At 43.5% G+C, this 23,273-nt stretch overlaps 1 protein-coding gene across 1 annotated transcript in view; it reads right to left on the bottom strand.

The window, feature by feature from the left end:
• Positions 1 to 22,736, bottom strand: part of UBE2L3 (ubiquitin conjugating enzyme E2 L3) — a 34,790-nt gene extending 12,054 nt beyond the window's left edge. Inside the window, exons 1-2 of the mRNA XM_077461627.1 lie at positions 22,620 to 22,736; positions 11,666 to 11,761 (exon numbers count right to left, since the gene is read on the bottom strand). Of these exons, the coding sequence (XP_077317753.1) occupies positions 11,666 to 11,761; positions 22,620 to 22,646 (123 nt within the window). The 5' untranslated portion in view covers positions 22,647 to 22,736. The remainder of the gene's footprint in view (positions 1 to 11,665; positions 11,762 to 22,619) is intronic.
• Positions 22,737 to 23,273: the final 537 nt, after the last annotated feature.

Raw genomic sequence — 23,273 nt, 5'->3', positions numbered from 1 at the left:
GTTAGAGTTAGCCCCCTTTAGTTCTAATGTACCCCCCTAACCCCCCCAATAAAGGTTTAACCCCGTGATCACCCCCCGTCGCCAGTGTCACTAAGGCTGGGTTCACATTGCAGCGGTTTATGAGAACGAATGTGATTCGCACCGCACTGCAGTGCAAATCACATCCGATCTCTGTGCGATTCGAGTTCAGCCATTCGCCGCACCCGCCGCACCCGCCACACCCGCCGCACCCGCCGCAAATTCGCACGGGACCCTTTTTTTGGCCCGCAGCAGAATCGGATCGCATGGGTGTTCACACCATGCGATCCGAGTTTGCAGATCGCACTGCGATATGCGAACTGATCTGGGGGTGTCAGTAACATTTCACTGACACTCCCAGCAGTTCGCATAGGGCAGTGTGAACTGCCGCCGGGAGGCATGCGATGCGGGAACCCGCCGCGCATTCGTGGCGTTTCCGCATCGCTCCAGTGTGAACCCAGCCTAATAAGCGATCATTTTTCTGATCGCCGTATTAGTGTCACAGGTGACGCTAGTTAGGCAGGTAGGTATTTAGGTTCGCCGCAGCTTTTTATAGCGCCAGGGACCCCCATATACTACCGCATAAAGCCCCCTGATTGCCCCCTAGTTAACCCTTTCACCTGTGATCACCATATAACTGTTACAGGTGACGCTGGTTGGTTAGTTATTTTTTTATAGTTTCAGGGCACCCGCCATTTATTACCTAATAAAGGTTTAACCCCCTGATCACCCGGCGGGTGTCATTTGTGACTAATAACTGTTAGGGCAGTTAGGGTTAGCCCCCTTTAGTTCTAAGGTACCCCCCTAACCCCCCCAATAAAGGTTTAACCCCGTGATCACCCCCCGTCGCCAGTGTCACTAAGGCTGGGTTCACATTGCAGCGGTTTGAGAACGGATGTGATTCGCACCGCACTGCAGTGCAAATCACATCCGATCTCTGTGCGATTCGAGTTCAGCCATTCGCCGCACCCGCCACACACCCGCCGCACCCGCCGCAAATTCGCACGGGACCCTTTTTTTGGCCCGCAGCAGAATCGGATCGCATGGGTGTTCACACCATGCGATCCGAGTTTGCAGATCGCACTGCGATATGCGAACTGATCTGGGGGTGTCAGTAACATTTCACTGACACTCCCAGCAGTTCGCATAGGGCAGTGTGAACTGCCGCCGGGAGGCATGCGATGCGGGAACCCGCCGCGCATTCGTGGCGTTCCCGCATCGCTCCAGTGTGAACCCAGCCTAATAAGCGATCGTTTTTCTGATCGCTGTATTAGTGTCACAGGTGACGCTAGTTAGGCAGGTAGGTATTTAGGTTCGCCGCAGCTTTTTATAGCGCCAGGGACCCCCATATACTACCGCATAAAGCCCCCTGATTGCCCCCTAGTTAACCCTTTCACCAGTGATCACCATATAACTGTTACAGGTGACGCTGATTGGTTAGTTATTTTTTTTATAGTTTCAGGGCACCCGCCATTTATTACCTAGTCTCACTAGTGTACCCCTAAATTTAGGGGTGTCTACTTTCCAAAATGGGGTCATTTGGGGGGGGTTTGTGCCATCTTGGCATTTTATGGCCTTCAAAACTGTAACGCCCTTAGAAAGCCTGAAGGCGGTGCTTGGTTTTCGGGGCCCCGTACGCGGCTAGGCTCCCAAAAAGTCCCACATATGTGGTATCCCCGTACTCAGGAGAAGCAGCAGAATTTATTTTGGGGTGTCATTTCACATATGCTCATGGCATGCGTGAGCAATATATCATTTAGTGACAACTTTGTGAAAAAAAAAAAAAAAAAAAAAAAGTTTGTAATTTTCCCGCAACTTGTGGCAAAATATAAAATATTCCATGGACTCAACATGCCTCTCAGCAAATAGCTTGGGGTGTCTACTTTCTAAAATGGGGTCATTTGTGGGGGTTTTGTGCCATCTTGGCATTTTATGGCCTTCAAAACTGTAATAGGTAGTGAGAAGTGAACTCAAAAATTTACGCCCTTAGAAAGCCTGAAGGCGGTGCTTGGTTTTCGGGGCCCCGTACGCGGCTAGGCTCCCAAAAAGTCCCACATATGTGGTATCCCCGTACTCAGGAGAAGCAGCAGAATTTATTTTGGGGTGTCATTTCACATATGCCCATGGCATGTGTGAGCAATATATCATTTAGTGACAACTTTGTGAAAAAAAAAAAAAAAAAAAAAAGTTTGTAATTTTCCCGCAACTTGTGGCAAAATATAAAATATTCCATGAACTCAACATGCCTCTCAGCAAATAGCTTGGGGTGTCTACTTTCTAAAATGGGGTCATTTGTGGGGGTTTTGTGCCATCTTGGCATTTTATGGCCTTCAAAACTGTAATAGGTAGTGAGAAGTGAACTCAAAAATGTACGCCCTTAGAAAGCCTGAAGGCGGTGCTTGGTTTTCGGGGCCCCGTACGCGGCTAGGCTCCCAAAAAGTCCCACATATGTGGTATCCCCGTACTCAGGAGAAGCAGCAGAATTTATTTTGGGGTGTCATTTCACATACGCCCATAGCATGTGTGAGCAATATATCATTTAGTGACAACTTTGTGTAAAAAAAAAAAAAAAATTTTTTTTTTGTCATTATTCAATCGCTTGAGGCAAAAAAATAAAATATTCAATGGGCTCAACATGCCTCTTATCAATTTCCTTAGGGGGTCTACTTTCCAAAATGGGGTCATTTGGGGGGGTTTTGTACTGCCCTGCCATTTTAGCACCTCAAGAAATGAGATAGGCAGTCGTAAACTAAAAGCTGCGTAAATTCCAGAAAACGTACCTTAGTTTGTAGATGTGACAACTTTTGCGCAAACCAATAAATATACAATTATTGACTTTTTTTTTACCAAAGACATGTGGCTGAATACATTTTGGCCTAAATGTATGACTAAAATTGAGTTTATTGGATTTTTCTTATAACAAAAAGTAGAAAATATCATTTTTTTTCAAAATTTGCGGTCTTTTTACGTTTATATCGCAAAAAATAAAAATCGCAGAGGCAATCAAATACCATCAAAAGAAAGCTCTATTTGTGGGAAGAAAAGGACGCAAATTTTGTTTGGGTACAACATTGCATGACCGCGCAATTACCAGTTAAAGCAGCGCAGTGCCAAAGTGTAAAAAGACCTCTGGTCATTTACCAGCAAAATGGTCCGGTCTGAAAGTGGTTAAAGAGAAACGTGTCAGTTGGAGCCAAGGACCAGACATACGGTACAGTCTGCATGAGCAGCTGAACATATAGAAGTTTATAACGAGACACCGTTTTTTTTGTTTTGTTTTTTTTACCTTTTTAAGAAAAAAACATTTTGGATGCCGCAGTGTTTTTTTACATACCCCTTTGGTTGTTGGCCATGTGTGGGCTTTTTAATAAAGAAGCTTTGAGGTGTTAAAACCTATTGCACTATATACGTTTTTCTGCCCTATATAGTGGATGGAGGAAGTTTTTTGGCACACTCACAGCCAGTGAAGCAGGCGAGTAGTGTGGACGGAAAACAGCTGAGAGTGATCACCTTTGATTGGAAGAGCAGATCGTCCTTGCTGTGGAAGAGTGGGATATCGCTTGGTGTGGAGGGTTCCTTCTGATATATGCCCATTTGATCCTTGGATCTGGTAAGCGGTCATTTGGTCATTTTCATATATCACTTGCGGGATTACATGTGGAGGCTGTATTAAAAGAAAAACTGTTGCCGTTCAGTTAAAGTTTGCTTATTTTCCACCATTTGGGAAGAAATTCTTTGAAGTTTTTTGCTTTGACCCTGCAGAACATATGGACTTATAACCATAGCCACCACTGGTTCATATAATTGTGTGTTCATACGCTGTGGGCATATTGTTTAATATGTTCACATAACGCTGTTTATTTATGGATTTAGTCACTGGGTAATTAATATTTTTTTTTTTTCCCCTTAGGGGATGAACGACACTATTTGTCACTTATTTTATTGATAACATTTGATGATTTATTTATATCATCTCACTAAACCTGACCTAGGTCACGCAATTGAAGTTCTTTTTCACTTACACTTAACCCTATATTCAGGTTTTAGTTGCAGCACCTGGCAATGTTTTATCACCTTTGAGTGTTTTTTCAGGTGGAGTTTATATATTCCATTAAATTTTTTTGTTCACGTACCTTTGTACATTGTGTATATTTGAGGTCATTTGTACCTCGTTAATCAATTAGCACAGATTTTTCCCTTTTAAACAAGGTGACAGTGATGTACAGAATAACGGCACCTGTTATCAGCTATCGGCCTAAAAGGTGGCTGAAAATCAGTATCAGCCCTGAAAAAACAATATTGGTTGGTCCCTAGCCCTGACACAGCACTTTTGAAAATGTCAATGTATTTGTGCAGTGTGACTCAATTGAAGCCTGTAGGTAAATTTCAGTATCTAAAAAGGTGACTCAAATATTAACCACTTCCCAACCGCCTGCCGTACATATACTGCAGCAAGGCGGCTCTATTACGCAAAGTTACATACCTGTACGTGACTTTGTCAAAGGCCATGGGGGGGGGGGGGGTGAGGGCGTGCTCCAGAGCCACGATCACATGCTGATTGGCCACAGGGGGAGCCAATCATCGGGCCCAGAGGACGAGATGTCCGTCAGCCACCTGCGATTGCTCCCCACAGAAACGGAACAGCGGTCTACCAATGTAAACAAGCAGACCGATGTGCTGTCAAGTATGAGCACTTTGATCTAGTGTTTCTGCTAACCAAGAACACAGATCAGAGTGTCCATGCAGTGAGCCCCCCCCCCCACAGTTAGAAACACACTAAGGCAGTGTTTCTCAATTCCAGTCCTCATGGCCCACTAACAGGTCATGTTTTCAGGATTTCCCTCAGATGAAACAGCTGGGGTAATTACTAAGGCAGTGAAACTGATCAAATCACCTGTGCAAAATAATGGAAAGCCTGAAAACATGACCTGTTAGTGGGCCATGAGGACTGGAATTGAGAAACACTGCACTAAGGGAACACAGTTAACATTTTGATCACCCCTGATGTTTACCCCTTCCCTGCCAGTGTCATTACTACAATGTCAGTGTATATTTTTAGCACTGATCACTGTAATAATGTCACTGGTTCCCAAAAGTTACAATGTTAGGTTGAAAAAAAAAGACACAAGTCCATCTAGTTCAACCATGAAAATAAGTAAAAAATAATATCATACAATCCCATATACCCAAATCCTATACCCACAGTTGATCCAAAGGTTGACAAAAAATCCCAGCAAAGTAGGACCCAATCTGCTACAGCAGGGGAAAGAATTCCTTCCGGACACCACAAGAGGCAATCGGATTTCCCCAGGATCAACTTTACCTTAAAATATCAGTACCCGGTTATATTATGTACATTAAGGAAAGAATCCAGGCCTTTCTTAAAGCAACCTACTGAGCTGGCCAGAATCACCTCTGGAAGGAGACTATTCCATATTTTAACTCTTACTGTGAAGAAACTTTGCCATATTTGGAGATTAAATCTTTTCCTCTAGGCGTAAAGAGTGCCCCCTGTCTCAATGGGCTTATCTCCCAGGCCTGTGTGGGTGATTGGACATCACACTTTAACAGACATGAAGGGGTTAAAACCCACCTCTAGACAATCTACATTCCCTTCACCCCCCTTGTTTGTGTTGACTGTAAAGTGAAAACTTATCACCAAGTTCACTATATGGACCTCATATATTTGTACATGTTGATCATATCCCCCTTTAATGTTCTCTTCTCAAGAGAATAAATTCAGTTCCTCTAAATCTTTCCTCATAACCGAGTTCCTCCATGCCTCTTATCAGTTTGGTTGCCCTTCTCTGCACTTTCTCCAGTTTCCCTGATATCCTTTTTGAGAACTGGTGCCCAAAACTGAATTGCATATTCCAGATGAGGTCTTACTAATGATTTCTACAAGGGCAAAATTATATCTCTCTCCCTGGAGTCCATACCTCTCTTAATACAAGAAAGGACTTTGCTGGCTTTGGAAACCTGCAGCTTGGCATTGCATGTTATTATTGAGGTTATGATCCACCAAGACCCCCAGATCCTTCTCTACTACAGATCCCACCAGTTGTAACCCCCCTAGTATGTATGATGAATGCATATTCTTAGCCCCAAAGTGCATAACTTTACATTTATAAACATTAAACCTCATCTGCCACTTAGTCACCCAGTTAGACAGTGCATTGAGGTCGGCTTGTAAATTGGAGACATCCTGTAAAGGATGTTATTCCACTGCATAGTTTTTATGTCATCTGCAAAGACTGAAATGGTACATTTAATCCCAGACCCTATATCATTTATAAAGATATTAAAAAGTAAGGGTCCCAGCTCTGAACCTTGGGGTACACCACTGATAACCTTACACCAATCAGAGCAAGAATCATTAACCACTATTCTCGGAATTCTCTTTTAGCCAGTTTTCTATCCATTTACAAACTGATATTTCCAAACCTGTAGATTTTACCTTACACATGAGCCGTGTGGGGAACTGTATCGAACGCTTTTGCAAAATGCAAAATCCACAACCACCCATCTGTCCAAGGTTTTACTTACATCTTCATAAAAAGAAATCAGATTTGTTTGACAACTTCTGTCTTTCATGAATCCATGCTGTCTGTTGCTTAACCACTTAACAGCCGCCCTATAGCCAAATGACAGCTACAGGGCGGTTTCTTAACTCTGGGAGGCTGTCATATGACGTCCTCCCAGAATTCCGCTCTCGCGCGCACTCGAGAGCATCCGTGACCTGTGGACCCGACGGATCACGGTAAACGGCCGCTCATAGCGGCCGTTTACCACGTGATCGCTCCGTCAAATGACGGAGTTATCACTTGTAAACAACAACCCTCCCCCTCTCTGTACCGATCGGAACAGCGGAGGCGGAAGAGATCGGTGTCAGCAGCGATGTGGGCTGCATCTGCAGTGCCCACATCGCTGCTCACCGAAAATTAACCCCTTAATTTCCTGCCAACACCCTGCAATGCTCTGCAATGCTCTGCAACACCCGCCAATACCCTGCAATGCTCTGCAATGCTCTGCAACACCCTCCAATACCCTGCAATGCTCTGCAACGCAATACTCTGCAACGCCATACTCTGAGATACCCAGCCATACCCAGCCATAGTCGGTGATACCCTGCAATACCCAGCCATAGACACCCCCCCTCCCGCCGCCCTCCGGTGCTTCTACCGACTCGCCAATACGATCAAATCCAGAATCTTTTTTTTTTTTTTTTTCAGGCTTCCCAGCTTAGAGGTGACATGCGGGGGTCTTATTGACCCCATATCTCACTGTAAAGAGGACCTGTCATGCCATATTCCTATTACAAGGGATGTTTACATTCCTTGTAATAGGAATAAAAGTGATCAAAAAATTTATTTTTGGGGAAAAAAATGTCAAACTAAAATAAATAAAGTAAAATGAACAATTAAAGCGCCCCTGTCCCCATGTGCTCGCATGCAGAAGCGAACGCATACGTAAGTCCCGCCCACATATGAAAACGGTGTTCAAACCACACATGTGAGGTATCGCTGCGAACGTTAGAGCGAGAGCAATAATTCTAGCCCTAGACCTCCTCTGTAACTCAAAACATATAACCAGTAAAAAAAAATTAAATCGTCGCCTATGGGGATTTTTAAGTAGCGACGTTTGGCGCCATTCCACGAGCCTGTGCAATTTTGAAGAGTGACATGTTAGGTATCGATTTACTCAGCGTAACTTCATCTTTCACATTATGCAAAAATTGGGCTAACTTTACTGTGTTTTTTTTTTTTTTAAGCACAAAACAGTTTTTTTTCCCAAAAAAAAGCATTCGAAAAATTGCTGCGCAAATACCGTGCGAGATAAAAAGTTGCAACGACCACCATTGTATTCCCCAGGGTGTTTGCTAAAAAAACATATATAATTTTTTGGGATTCTATGTAATTTTCTAGCAAATAAATGATGATTTTTAAATGTCAGAATTGTCCTGGGTGCTCCAGAACGCCTGGTGGCGCTCCCCGCATGTTGGGCCTCTGTATGTGGCCACACTGTGTAAAAGTCTCACACATGTGGTATCACCGTACTCGGGAGTAATAGCAGAATGTGTTTTAGGGTGTAATTTGTGGTATGCATATGCTGTGTGAGAAATAAACTGATACTATGACAATTTTGTGAAAAAAAAAAAAAAGTAAAAAAAAATCTTGATTTTGCAAAGAATTGTGGGAAAAAATGACAACTTCAAAAAACTCATCATGCCTCTTACTAAATACCTTGGAATGTCTTCTTTCCAAAAAAGGGGCATTTGGGGGGTATTTGTACTTTTCTGGCATGTTAGGGTCTCAAGAATTGAAATAGGCCGTCAGTACTTCAGGTGTGATCAATTTTCAGATATTGGCACTATAGCTTGTGGACTCTATATATAACTTTCACAAAGACCAAATAATATCCACCAATTTGTACTTATTTTTACCAAAGATATGTAGTAGTATAAATTTTGGCAAAAATTTATGAAGAAAAAATTACTAATCTGCTAAATTTTATAACAGAAACAAAGAAAAATTCATTTTTTTTACAGAATTTTCTGTATTTTTTCTTTTATAGCACAAAAAATAAAAAACCCAGCAGTGATTAAATACCACCAAAAGAAAGCTCCATTTGTGTGAAAAAAAAAAAAAAAAAGGACAAAAATTTCATATAGGTCCAGTGTTGCATGACTGAGTAATTGTCATTCAAAATGTGAGAGCACCGAAAGCTGAAAATTGGTCTGGTTATTAAAGCGGAGGTCCACCCTAAAGTGGACCTCCGCTCATCGGAACCCTCCCCCCCTCCGGCGCCACAAATTGGCACCTTTCAGGGGGGAGGGGGGGTGCAGATACCTGTACAGTACAGGTATTCTGCACCCACTTCCGGGATAGCTCTCTGCGGAAAGGGGCGTAGATTACGCCCCTTTCCGCAAGTGCCCCGCTGCCTGCTGGGAAACACACAGATCCCAGAGGCAGCGGGGACCATCCTTATTGCGCAGCGCGATTCGCGCATGCGCAGTAGGGAACCGGGAAATGAAGCCGAAAGGCTCCATTTCCTGATTCCCATACCCAAGATGGCGGCGGCAGCACCCGACAAGACGATCTAGAGATCGGCTTCGGGTGCCGACATCGCGGGCGCGCTGGACAGGTAAGTGTCACTATTTTAAAAGTCAGCAGCTGCAGTATTTGTAGCTGCTGGGTTTAAAAAAAAAGAAAAAAAAAAAAAAAAAACGCGGAGTCCCGACGGGCTCCCGCTTTAAGGGTGTTTAAGTGCCCAGTGGTCAAGTGGTTAAAATATATTTTTTTCCAGCAATGTGGTCTTTTATTAATCCCTCCAGTATCTTCCCACCTATAGCAGTTAAACTAACAGGTGTATAGTTACTTGGTAAAGACTTTGTTCCCTTTTTAAATATGGGCACCACATTAGCCTTACGCCAATCCAGTGGTACTATTCCTGTCATTAACGAGTTTGTAAAAATTAGAAACGGCTTTGAAATGACAGAGCTCAATTTTTTAGAATCCGTGGGTGGATGTCATCTGGTCCAGGCGCTTTATCAACCTTAATGCTGTCTAAATATTTCTGGACCATTTCAATTTTGAGCCATTGTGGATCATTTGGGGCTGTCTCACTACCACACCCATTCTGAACATTAGCTCCCCCATGCTCCTTTGTATAGACAGAACTGAAGAAAGTATTTAATAAATTTGCCTTCTCTTTGTCCCCAGTCACCCACTTTAGATTATTTTGTAAAGGGCCTACATGCTCACACCTGACCTTTTTAATATTAATATATTTGAAGAATTTTTGAGGGTTTATCCTACTATCCTTTACAATCTGACGTTCGGTTTGAATTTTTGTGTCCTTGATTTCCTTTTTACATATTCTGTTATATTCTTTGTAACATTTAAAGGACAATAGTGTTCCTTGATTTTTAGATTTTTTTTAAAGTTCTTTTCTTAGTGTTTATAGCTTTATTTAACTTTAGCCGGAAGCCACATAGGTTTTATTCTTAGCCTTTTAAACGTATTGCCCATGGGAATATACTTTGCAATGCGTTCACAAACAGTCATTTTGAAGAAGTCCCACTTCTGTTCATCAATGCCAATATTCCTTCCCAGTTTAAGTCCTGGAGAGCAGCCCTCATCCTTGGAAAATTTTGTATGTGTTTTTTGCTTACAGCCAACATCAAATGAAATCATGTTATGGTCACGGCTACCCAGGTGTCCTTTTATAATGAACATTAGCAATACGTTCTGCATGGTTTGAGATTACTAGGTCCAACAGAACATCATTCCTAGTTGGGGCCTCAATAAACCAAACCATAAAATTGTCTTGTAATAGGCTTATAAATGTTTGTCCTTTAAGAGTTCGAGCAGTGCCATTACTCCAGTCAATTTCTGGGTAGTTAAAATCCCCCATTTTCACTATCCCAGCCCTTGCAGCCCATTTCATCTGTGCAAGGAGCCGAGTCTCCACCTCATTAACATTGGGGTGTCTATATCAAAATATCAAACTCAAATGATTAACTTTGAACTACGCACCTCTATATGCAGTTCCACCCATAATGCTTCAGCCTCATCACACTCTCCATCAATTAGGTCCTCATTCATACTCACTTTGAGGTTACTTCTCACATAGAGACAAACCCCGCCACAAGTGTCAGCTAGGAGGTGTCCGATCTGGTGATCGCTGATCACCGGCATTACAAGTAAAAAATAAATTAAAATGCCATAAATCTATCCTCTATTTATTAAACGCTATAACTTTTGCACAAACTAATCAATATACGCTTATTGTGATTTTTTTTACCAAAAATATATAGAAGTATACATATTGGCCTAAATTGATGAAGAAATGTGATTTTAATTTTTTTTTGTTGGATATGTTGTATAGCAGGAAGTAAAAAATATTGTTTTTTAAAATTGTCGCTCCACCAAAAGCAATCTCTATTTTTTTTGGGGGGGGGGGGGGGGGGGGGGACATACATTTTATTTGGGTACAGTGTCGCACAACCGCGCAATTTAAGGTAATGAAGTGCCGCATCACAAAAACGTTTGGGGCTGAAATAGTTAAAAGAAAGCAGACACCCTCTGTTGCCTTCTTTTACCTCAGGCTGTGCTGTCTGAATGCCCAATGACCATGATGGTGGGAACAGACTACTATTTTTGCAGTTCTATTTTACCAGGGTTGGCGCCTATTTGGGGCGGTGGTGGTTCCCCAGTATGCTCCAGTGCTCTGATGCTTGGGAGGAGGTGTTTCTGTCCAGGTGTACTTGGGTATGTCATGCAGCAGGTGTTTTTATAACGTAATGTGATCTTCTTGTACTGTTCCTGAGGAAGCAGTGTTGCCAGCTGCAAAACACATCAAGCTGTGAACTAGTGTGGTCAGAACTTTGACAACTTGACACTGTATATATGGCTAATGCTATAAAAATAAATGTTCTTCATAATTTCCATGGCTTAGGAGTACAATACAAACTAATGGTCTAATATGTTGTGCTTCATAGGTTTTAATGTGATGCAATAAAGATTTTATATATACATACATACACATACATACATACACACACACACACACACACACACACACACACACACACACACACACACACACACACACACACACACACACACACACGACTTCAACTCACTGGAACGATGAGACCCTGCCAAGTCAGAAGGTTGGCTTCATCAACCTGGATATTACGAAAATTTTTCATTCCAGATTTGCGGATCTCTTCAAGCTCCTAAGAAAAAAAAAAAAAAGAAAAGAAGGTCTTGAGTTTGCGTGCATATGACAGTTTGACCATCAGGAAAGTTGGTAATGATAGAAATGGGTCTTAAAGCAAAAAGGCAAATATAGTGAACTAGTCAAGTTTTGACATGACAAAGACAAGCAGTAAAGAGGTAAACACTCAAAGTGCTGCTCTACGCCCCCCATGGAGAAATTAAAAGTCAGCAGATAGCAGCTAACTTTTAATATTTGGACTTACCTGTCCTGGAATCCAGCAGTCAGCACCCAAGCCAATGTTTCCATCAGCTCTCGGGTGCCCCCTGCCATAACTTGTAAGTGAAACAGTCAGTGAAGCCTTGCGGGCAATTCCCTACTGTGCCGAATGGCCAGGTGGCGGGGGAAGGAGGAAGGGCGGAACGTCTGATGTACCGTTGCCGCGGTGAGGTCTGAAGGAAGTGGGGACAGGTAGTGAAGGAAGTGGGGGACACATAAGCCGCGCTTCCACTTTTGACTTCTATCAGTGTCTGGTTAAAGCTTATAAAAGGAGTTTTCATACTGCACTGCTTGTCCTATGAGGATGCAGGACCCATGACCCTCTGTCTTGACAGTGCTGATTGGCCCTGTGCTAATCACACGCACTCTCCCAAGAAAAACAAAACAACTCTCTAGCAATACACACCAAACTGAGCATGTGCAGACTGACTCCACTAAGTCTGTCTTATGCAGAGATTGGGGCTAGGTTAGACCCTCTATCAAGTTTTTATTGCCAACTATGGGGAGATTCACCGCTCTAACAATGGTTAGCAGGACAGAAAGTAAGAGGTAATCCAAAAATTCCATCTGTTCATTAAACGTAAGACACTCTAACCACTTCAGCCCCTGTTTGTGCAAAAGTTATAGCGTTTACAAAATAGGGGATAGTTTTATGGCATTTTTATAATTTTGTGACTGCGACATTATGGCGGGCACATCGGACATTTTTGGGACCATTGTCATTTATACAGCAATCAGTGCTATACAAATGCACCGATTCCTGTGTAAATGACACAGGCAGTGAAGGAGTTAACCACTAGGGGGCAGTGTAGGGGTTAAGTGTGTCCTGGGGAGTGTTTCTAACTGTGGGGGAGTGGCTATGTGTGGCACGTCACTGATCTCTGCTCCAAATCACAGGGAGCAGAGATCAGCGACACTGTCACTAGGCAGATGTAAACACGCATGTCCCCGTTCTTCCTCTCCATGAGGCGATCGCGGGTATCCCTGTGGTGATCGAATCCACGGGACCTGCGACCCGACTCACAGGGCTTGCCACGCGCGCGCGCGCCTCTTAAAAGGGCAACGTACAGGTACTTTAGTTTGCCTGTACGAGCCCTTCTGCCGACGTATATCGGCGTGAGGTGGTCGACAAGCGGTTAAGGCGTACTTTGCATAAATGTCCACAAGTAAGTTAACCACTTTAATACAGGGCACTTTCGCACCTTCCTGCCCAGGCCAATTTTTAGTGCTTTCACCATTTTAAATGACAATTGCGCGGTCATGATACACTGTACCCAAAATAAATTTTTATCATTCTGGTATTTGATCACCTCTGCGTTTTTTTTTTTTTAAATAAGACCAAATTTTTGGGTTGTTGGGCACTGATAAGACAGCACTATGAGGTGGTACCAAAGAGGTAGCACTGATGGGCATTCATAGGTGGCACTGAGACAGCAATGATATGCATCACTGGCAGGCATTTTTCATTGGCACTGATTGGCAGCTGCCTGGTGGTCTAGGGTGGCATACCTGGTGGTCCTGTGTGGTCTTAAGCAGGCATCCGAAGGGGTGCTGCACTGATTAACAATCAGCACAGACCACCCCCATCAGGAGAGAAGCCAATGAGCTCTGCTCTACTTGTGTCTGTCAGACATGAGTGAGGAAAAGCCGATCAACGGCTCTTCCTGTTTACATCATGACCAGCTGTGATTGGACACGGCTGATCACGTGGTAAAGGGTCTCTGTCAGAGACTTTACCTAGATCGGAGTTGCCATGTGTCAGACTGACACGCCGCAACAACTATCACCACGATGTACACTGTCATATGATGTCCAGTCAGGATATCGCAACCACTTTGCCGCCGTCATTCTGCTATATGGCGGGCAGCAAGTGGTTAAATTTTGTCAGTGAACTAATCATGCTATAAAGGAACGCTGCAAGAGAAAGCAGAGCAGTCCTAAAAGTGTGCAGTACTACAGACTGATAAGGGGCATCTTCTCACTTCCAACCCTTCTTATACTGGTTCTCAATTCCCACTCTAAATAGTAATGTTAAGCTCAGTCATTAGTGGAACACAGCTTAGAACCTCAAACTAGCAAAGGAATTGTACAGAACTGCTATTCTGTTTTCAATACTTTGAGGCAGTGAACACACATCAAAGTGGATAAATGAATTATGGTTTCAGCATTAATTATTATTGTTCTGATTCTGCAAAATCAGAAAATATTGAAGCCAAAGCAACACTGGCTCAGGCAGGCAACTAGCAATTTTATAAAATAAAAGGGCAAAAACGGCAACCTACATCTCCCTAATTCCATTTTTTTTGTTATGCAAAACTCCAGCCAAACATATCATAGAAACAGTTCATTTACTGCAGCAGGGTGGCATGGGCAGGCAGAATCACGTACTTGTAAATCATCCTGCCTCTTCCAGGTTAGGGGTGCGCCACGGCTCCGGGTACCTGAATGCTTTGAGCATCTGGGTGATCGTTATGTCATTACATGATCATGACAACAAAAGCTGTTTTGAATTGCATTTGTAACAGCTGTGCTTCCTATAGCGATGCAGTGTTTGGCCCACAGCTATCACATGGTACATGGACCAATCACAGCACCCTGTACCATGTGATAGCTGTGGGCCAAATACAGCGCACAATAGTAAATCACAGCTGTTATAAATGTAACCCATTAATGACAGTTCAAAACACTGCTGTTACAGTTATCACCATTAACAGCAATCAAAGTATAAAAAAAATTACATAAAATCCCTAAAGTCCCTCCACCCACAGAGTAGCAGTTTTAACTTATAACAAAAATGAAAAAAAAAAAAAAAAAAAAAAATCAAAAACCGAATCACCGAGTTGGAAAAGGGATGACCCCCAAGTATTTTGTTGAACCATCTTTTGTTTTAATTACAGCCTTTAGTCTGTTGGAATATATCTCTACTAACTTTGCAACATTTGCCCACTCTTCTTTGATGAATGACTCAAGTTCAGTTAAATTTGATGGTGACTATTTGTGGACTGCAGTCTTCAAGTCATTCTACAGATTTTTGAAGGGGTTTAAGTCTGGGCTCTGACTAGGCCATGCAAGGACATTCACCTTTTTCTCCTTCAACCTCTGTGTGGTCATTTTTTCTCTGTGCTTTGAGTTATTGTCATGTTGGAAGGTAAAACTTCTTCCCATTGACAACTTTCTGGCAGAGAGCAGCAGATTTTGCTCAAGAATTTAACTTTTTTTTCCCCCATTAATTTTTCGTTCTACCCTGACAAGTGCTCCAGTCCCAACTGCTGAGAAACACCCTCATAACAAGATATTACCACCTCCCTTCTTTACTGTAGGAATGGTGTTATTTGGATGGTGAGCTATATTGGATTTCCGCAAGACATATCGTTTGGTGTTGAGGCCAAATAATTACATTGTAGACTCATTTGACCAAAAGACCTATTTCCATGTGGCCTCAGAATCTTCAAGGTGCATTTTGGCAAAGATCATTAGTGACTGCATGTGGCCTTTCTTGAGGAGCGGCTTTTTTTTTTCTTGCAACCCTCCCATATAAGCCACATTTGAATTTGTGATATTGTTGTCACATGGTAGATATTTGCCAGCACACCAAGGATCGGCACAAAGTGGCGTCCAAACAGGTAGTTTATTGCATGATCACAACACAAGAAAGGTGCGATGTTTCAGAGTCACATACCTGACGAAGGGGTCCTGCGTGACTCCGAAAAGTTGCACCTTTCTTGTGTTGTGATCATGCAATAAACTACCGGCTTGAACACCACTTTGTGCCCATCCTTGGTGTGCTGGCAAATATCTACTTTGTTACTTGAACCAGTATCCAGCTAGTTGTTGCTGCAGCACCCCAATCTTGCGAGCTTATACCAGGAACGCGTGCGAAGGGGAATATGAAGTATTAATTGTTGTTACATGCACACAAGGATCATTCTTTATCATAAATTCCTGCAACTGCTTCAGAGTTGCTGTAGGCCTCTTGGTAGCCTCTCTGACCAGTTTCCTCCTGGCTTTGTCATCCAGTTTGGAGTGACATCCTGATCCAGGGAGGGTCTGTGTTGTACCAAATACCTTCTACTTTTTAATGATAAACTTTACTGTGCTTATAGGCATTGATAAAGCCTTTGCCTTTTTTGTATCCATCTCCTGACTTGTGCCTGTCCACAACTTTATCCTGGAGTTTTTTTCAACAGTGTCTTGCCACCAATAGTTGATTGTCTGCTTCAGTTGCACTACCAGAGGCTGAAATGCTCCAGGAAAGCGCTTTTCATACCAAGCTAATTAAAAGGGCCACATCTGATAGTCAAAAGGTGACTAGCTACACCTGATTGAATTTACAAGTCATTTTTGGGAGGTGGTGGTCCTTTTTCCAACTCAGGCCACAAAGCAACAAGATGTGATTATTTGGGGGTGGTGATGAATCTTTTCTTTACCGTGTGTGTGCGTGCGTGTATATATACGAATGCTATACGTTACACACAAACCAATATACAGGTGCTTTTTTTTCCAAAGTCATGATGTAGCAGAATAAATTCTGGCCTACAGTTATGAAGAAATTTGATTTTATTGGATATGTTTTAGAACAAAGTAGACAATATTTTTTTTTTACTTTATAAAAAGGAAAAAAGTGATCAACTGTCACCAAAAGAAAGCCCTATTTGTGTATAAAAAATAACAAATTACATTTACTGTACATACAGTGCTGCGTGACTGAGCAATTGCCAGTTAAAGTAGCACAGTGCTGAACAGCAAGAAATGGCCTGGTCATGAAGGGGGTAAAACTTTCCAGAGCTCAAGTGGTTTATTTCTGTCTGTGTTGCTCTAAGAAGTTTTCCTCACTTCCTAGATCAGTGATGGCGAACCTTGGCACCCCAGATGTTTTGGAACTACATTTCCCATGATGCTCCACTACACTGCAGTGTAGTGGAGCATCATGGGAAATGTAGTTCCAAAACATCTGGAGTGCCAAGGTTTGCAATCACTGTCCTAGATAGTAGTAAAAAGGTAAGTGGTACCAACTTTTCCATACCATCTAAAACAAAAAAAATGGTTTTGGCTAGACAAACATTTTATTTATGCTAAAAAAAACAAAAACAAACACTCAATAAATCCCAGGTCACCATGGTATGTCTCATTAAAAAAGAGAATCTGTCACCAAAAAATAAATAATCACACAGGAGACTGTCCCCTAGGTGATGGAAAAAAACTTTTTTTTTTTTTTTTTTAATTGTACATGTTGGTATCTATTTACTCAATGCAACTTCAGCTTTTATATTTTACCAAAAAATTGGTAATTTATTGTGTTTTTGTGCCCTCCAGAATTAACGTTAATGTATTTTATACTGAAATTGTGCATTTCCTAGACCTTTGTGGTAATATCGTGTGATATAAAATATTGGAACTACCACTATTTTATTCTCTAGGCTGTCTGCTTTCAGAAAATAGGTCATGTTTTGCGGTAATATCGTATGATATAAAAAATTGGAACTATCGCTTATGTATTGTCTAGGGTGTCTGCTTTCAGAAAATATGTAATGTTTTGGGGGTTTTATATAATCATCAGGCCTCCAATTTTTTAAATATGTGCAAGCCTTACAAAGCTGGGGTCGGCCCTCTGCTATGGTAACTCGTAAGTGATGACCTGACATTACTTCCGATTTACCCAGATGTCAACTGCTCCATTTTTTTAATGGAAAGCATTCAAAAACCACAGATCTTGGTGATTTGAATGCTTTTAAAAGGCAGAGAGGGATTTGGGGTCTTATAGACACCGGGTCTTTCCATAAAAAGTACCTGTCACAAGCCTATTGCTGTCACAAAGGAAGTTTACATTTCTTGCGCCAGTAATTCTAGCACTAGACCTCCTCTGTATCTAAAGTGGTAACCTTTTTAAAGGCTTTTAAAAAGTTGCCTATGGATAGTAAAACGTATGTACTTTGTCTTTGGTATTGCATGGACGCGCACATATAATGTTTGGGGGTTCTAACTAATTGTCTAGCAAAAAATACAGATTTTTACATGTAAACAAAAGTATCAGAAAAAGACCTGGAGCTGAAGTGGTTATGCACACTTTCATTTTCATATTTGGCATATGTATAGGGCCACTGCAATCTACAATTCCAGACCTATGTTATACCTTAACTCCTTGCCAACCGGCTCACGCCAATATACGGCAGCAGAAGGTACGTACGTACAGGCATATTAACGTACCAGTACGTTGCCCTTTAAGACACTGCATTGTGGGCGTGCGCCGCTGGCTCTGTGAATGTGATCGCAGGTTCCGCAGACTCGATGTCCGCAGGGATACCTGTGATCGTCTCACAGAGAGGAAGAACAGGGAAATGCTGATGTAAACAAGCATTTCTCTATTCTTCCTAGTGACAGGACTGTGATCGGGAGCGGTTATCAGTGTTGTGTCACACACAAGCCTCACATGTGTGGTTTGAGCAGCGTATACATATTTGGGCAGGACTTATGTGTGCGTTCGCTTCTGAGCGCAAGCTACAGGAGCATTTTAAATTTTTTTTATTTTACTTCATTTTTACACTTTAAAAAAAAAATAAAAATTGTGATCACTTTTATTCCTATTACAAGGAATGTAAACATCCCTTGTAATAGGAATCTATATGACAGGTCCTCTTTTTGGAGAGATGTGGGGTCAATAAAAAAAAAAAAAAAAAAAAAAATTCACCGATCTCATGCCGATAGCCGCGATCGCGCCTTAGTTTATTTGCGGGTACCTGGGTGTGACGTCATAACGCCGCGCCCGGGCCTCCGATGGTCATAAAGAGGATTGGTGGCCATCTGGTCAGTGGAAATCTCTATCATCGTCGTCATCCGGCGGCAGGGGATTCTTTCGATGGCACGGGAGAGCCCAGAGAAGCACTGGTTTGTGGCGGGATGAGGTGGGGGGGGGGGGGGGGGAGACACTGCCCTCCCATTGCCTATAACAGTGATGGCGAACCTTGGCACTCCAGATGTTTTGGAACTACAATTCCCAGGATACTCATCTACACTGCAGAGTGCATGAGCATCATGGGAAATGTAGTTCCAAAACATCTGGGGTGCCAAGGTTCGCCATCACTGGCCTATAAGAATGACCAAGCGGCGGAACTGCCGCTATGATCATTCTTATCGTGCACAGAATCGCCGGCCGGAAAGATTGATATCTGAATGGTGCCTGTAGCTATAGCCATCATTCAGATATCACCGCAACAAACTAGAGGATGTCATTTTACTATGGCTGGGTATTGAAGTGGTTAAAGCGGCGCAGTGCCGAATCGCAAAAGACGCTCTGGTTTTTGGCCAGCCAAATGATCCGGGGCTGAAGTTGTTAAAGTGATTGTAAAGTATATATTTTTTTCCCAATAAAAATAAACATTATACTTACCTGTTCTGTTGCAGGTAAAAAAATAAAAATAAAAAAAATATTTGCCCAATTTCCCTATCCACAGATTTAATGTGATTGGGGAAATCGCTCCCACTGCGTTATGTTCAGGGGAGCAAAAAAACAAAAAACAAAGAACAGGCTGGTTGTACAGAAGTCGATCGAGAGATTGACTTCTGTACACCGGCCTGCCTATAGATGAGTCGATATTTGGCTGATATCTGCTGAACCAGCTGAATTTCGATCTATGGCTGGCTTGAATGTGCTTCAGCTGTAAGCATGTTTTCTGGTTTGAGTTGGGGGTTGTTATTACAGGTATCATTTGTTTGTTGTTTATAATGTAGATGATAAAGATAGAGAGGAGAGAGAGGCGCGATAAAGAAAGAGAGGAGAGCCAGAGTAGAGAGACAGAGGAGGAGAGATAAAGATTGAGAGGAGTAGAGAGGGAAAGAGAGCAAGAATAATGCGAGTGTGAGACAGACACCATGAATAGCTTGGAGGGGGATAGTCTGATGTCATGTCTTCGGTGCTAGGCCATATAGGCTCACAGCCTGGGAGATTTAGGGGGTCCTACAAATGAAAAAACTGAAGATGGAAAATAAAAAATCCCCCCCTTGGTGAAAAAGCAAACCTTGTCAGCGGCACTCAAACATCCACATACTGGACTGAAGTAACCTATATAAATATAGTGTGCTATCCTTTTAAAAGTGAACAAATCCAAAATTAAAGCGGAGCTCCACCCAAAAGGGGGAGGTCCTGTTTTAAGTTCTCCTCCCCCCTCCTATGCCGCATGCGCACCCGGATGTGAAGCCCACAGTTGAAATGCTGGTGCCAGGGAGAGAAGCGATCGCTCGAGAGAGCACATCACTGGATCCTGGGAAAGGTTGGTGTGCGTTTATTAAAATTCAGCAGCTACAGTTTTGGTAGCTACTGACTTTTAATAAACATAGATACGACTGGAGCTCATCTTTAAGTGAATGAATTCAAAGAGCAAACGCATAAGTAAATAAGTGCAGGATATACAAATTATACATCAAAATGTGAAATAAACTGTAAACTAAGACCATAAGTGAAAAGCCTAGCGTCAACATGCTGGTCTAGGGTTCGGGTGTACTTCAGCATCCAACAGCTCTTCCCCACACCACAAGATACACCACCAGACCACTATATCATAGCAGGTCCAAAGAACTTTTATGTGATACCCAGATCATTCACTCAAGAGGCTTCAATAACAACTATATTGGATGTACTCAAATGGCCAAAACTATTAGGGGTACCCGGATGACATCCTACGATGAAACGCGTTGAGCATGAACAGCCCTTCTGGAAAATCAGCACTTGCATTCAATGGCTGCAGCACTTATCAGTGTATTCTGACCTGGGGGGGAGGGGGCACGATAAGAAAACAATAGTGCAGCGGGGGAAAGCCACACATCCACATCGCTGGTATGGATGCAGGGATCTGTGAGGTTTTTTCAAGCCGCTCCCCAAGTATACCCTGCTTTAGAGTAGTAAAGTCCCTTAGATGTGTTTCTTAGCAAACACAATATTCAAAAGATATGGAAAATAGTAGAGACACACAGACACACACAGGTTGAACGATGTGGAGGGGAAGCGCTCTCCACATCCCCGCACAACGGAGGCCTGGGCAGCTGGTGTTCTATCGAGAAATGTCTTCCATCGAAAAATGCCTCCTATGGGTCTGCACATGCGCAGTACGCAACTTCATTCCAGCTATGTTGATCAGCTGACATGACGTCAACACAACGAATGCGTAGATTGTCAGAGGCAGTATCTGACGATCTGCTAAGCGCCAAGAGAGAATGAAATTGTCAGATACTGTTGCACAGCAGGTTTTGGCTGTGCTGAACGGCGTGTTTTCTGTCTGTTGCATGGCGGCTTGAGTGTGTTAAAGGGCGGGTTAAAACACACCCACAAACCGCCCCACAATGGCGAGGCAGAATCCGACAATTACATTCTCCCTTGGCGCTTAACAGATCGTTGGATACTGCCTCTGATGATCTGCGCATGAGCCGTGCCATATCAGCTGGATTGACATTGCGCATGCGCAGACCCACCAGAGGCATTTTTCTACGGAGGGCATTTCTCAATAGAACACTGGCACTCAAGTGTCTGGGCACAGTCTCGGGTGTGTGAGTGATCTGGGCTGGCCCGGAGGCTGGTCACGTGTGCTCTGCCCAGGACTTACCTCATAGTGGCCACAGAGCTCTCCATGTCATGACGTCACAGTGTCACTGGACTTAACAAGCAAAGGTTTCCCTCTGTATAGAAAAAACAGACAAGTGTTCGTTGTGACCGGACACATTTCCCTTTTGTCTAGGATTCCTCCTGGAATAATATGGAGCACTTCCTGGTATGTGATGAGGGTGCCTAGGCACTCCTGTACAGCCTGGTCGCTGTGTACCTGCAGTGTCAGACACAAGTCCCATATTATCCCGCAAAGAAGCTGTCAGCCAATAAAATCTACAGGTATACATGGGGCAGCGTGGTGAGGAATATCACCGCTGCTCATGATTGGCTGACAGCTTCTTGGTGGGATAGCATGTGGCTCGTGTCTGAAAAAGCCTAAGCACATCACAGCCTTTGATCTGACACTGCAGGTACACAGCGACCAGGCTGTACAGGAGTGCCTAGGCACCCTCATCACATACCAGGAAGTGCTCCATATTATTCCAGCAGGAATCCCAGACAAAAGGGAAACGTGTCCGATCACAATGAAGACTTTATTTTCTCTATACAGCGGGGAACCTGTTAGGTCTGGGGACACTATGAAGTCATAACAAAGGAGGGCTCCGTTAGCGCCATGAGATAAGTTCCCGGCCAGAGCACACATGGCCTGATACTACCAGGTGCCCGGATCACTCACACCAGGGACTGAAGCCGGGGCTCCGTGTCCACACACCAATGTGTGCCGCCTACCCGGAAACTGAAGCCGCCCTGCCCTCCCCGCCCCCCTCCGGACCTCCACCGTGCGGGAACGTGAGGCCGCTTCTCCTCCACACCGTACGGAACAGGGAGTGCCGGGCTCGGCGGGCGGCGCGGGGTGAGGCCGGGGACTCGAGGCCTGCCAGCGGGGACCTCAGCAGTCTCCACACAGTGCTCACCGTCCCTGGAGGGGCCCACACGGCCCCAGGGAACAAACACGCCGCCTGAAAAGTCTTCTTCTGAATGAAAGAGCCGCCCTTTCCCCCATTACCTTCATCAGCCTCCTGCTGGCCGCCATCTTGGATCTGAGGGGACTTCCCACAATGCATCGCGGCTAAAGGGCCAGCACTTCCTGGTGCGCCCAGAGCGGGTCACCGGGCAACCAGGCAGAGGGGGGGCGACAACAGTACTCGGCTGTGAGGGCGGGAGATCTTCCTGAGGGGGGTTAATAATCACACTCTGCTGTCCCTGGAAACCTCCTGTATCTATAGGAATCCTGTCATGGCACCATGTTTGAACCTACCTTTAGAAAAGGTTAGTAGTCAGGCTGCTGTGCTGACTCTTTACACTCAATACTTGAAGTCACTTTGTGACTTTTCATTCAACTTTCATTAGCTGCTTGTGTGGTGAAAGTCAGGGACGGCGTAGCAGCCAGGCCAATAGCATTTTCAGTGATACGTTTCTCATGGCAGGCGATCCGAAAATCGTACAAAAAAAATGATTGAAACGATCGCATGATAATTGGATCATTAGTACAGAGCTTCTTGAGAGCCGATCAGGATAGTTCATCCGATATTATTCTTTTGGACATGCACGTATGATGCCAGATCGTACGATTTTCGTTTAAGCAGTACAGCTGTCCTTTGAAAATGCATTACAACACATGACATCACTTCTGAATTTTTATTCTGTCGTCCGAGAATTT

The sequence above is a fragment of the Lithobates pipiens genome, unplaced genomic scaffold (genome assembly GCF_037356315.1).
Source record: "Lithobates pipiens isolate NorthernLeopardFrog02 unplaced genomic scaffold, aLitPip1_a1.2 Scaffold_3, whole genome shotgun sequence".
Classification (NCBI taxonomy): domain Eukaryota; kingdom Metazoa; phylum Chordata; class Amphibia; order Anura; family Ranidae; genus Lithobates; species Lithobates pipiens.
This window is presented reverse-complemented; position numbering and strand designations above follow the sequence as displayed.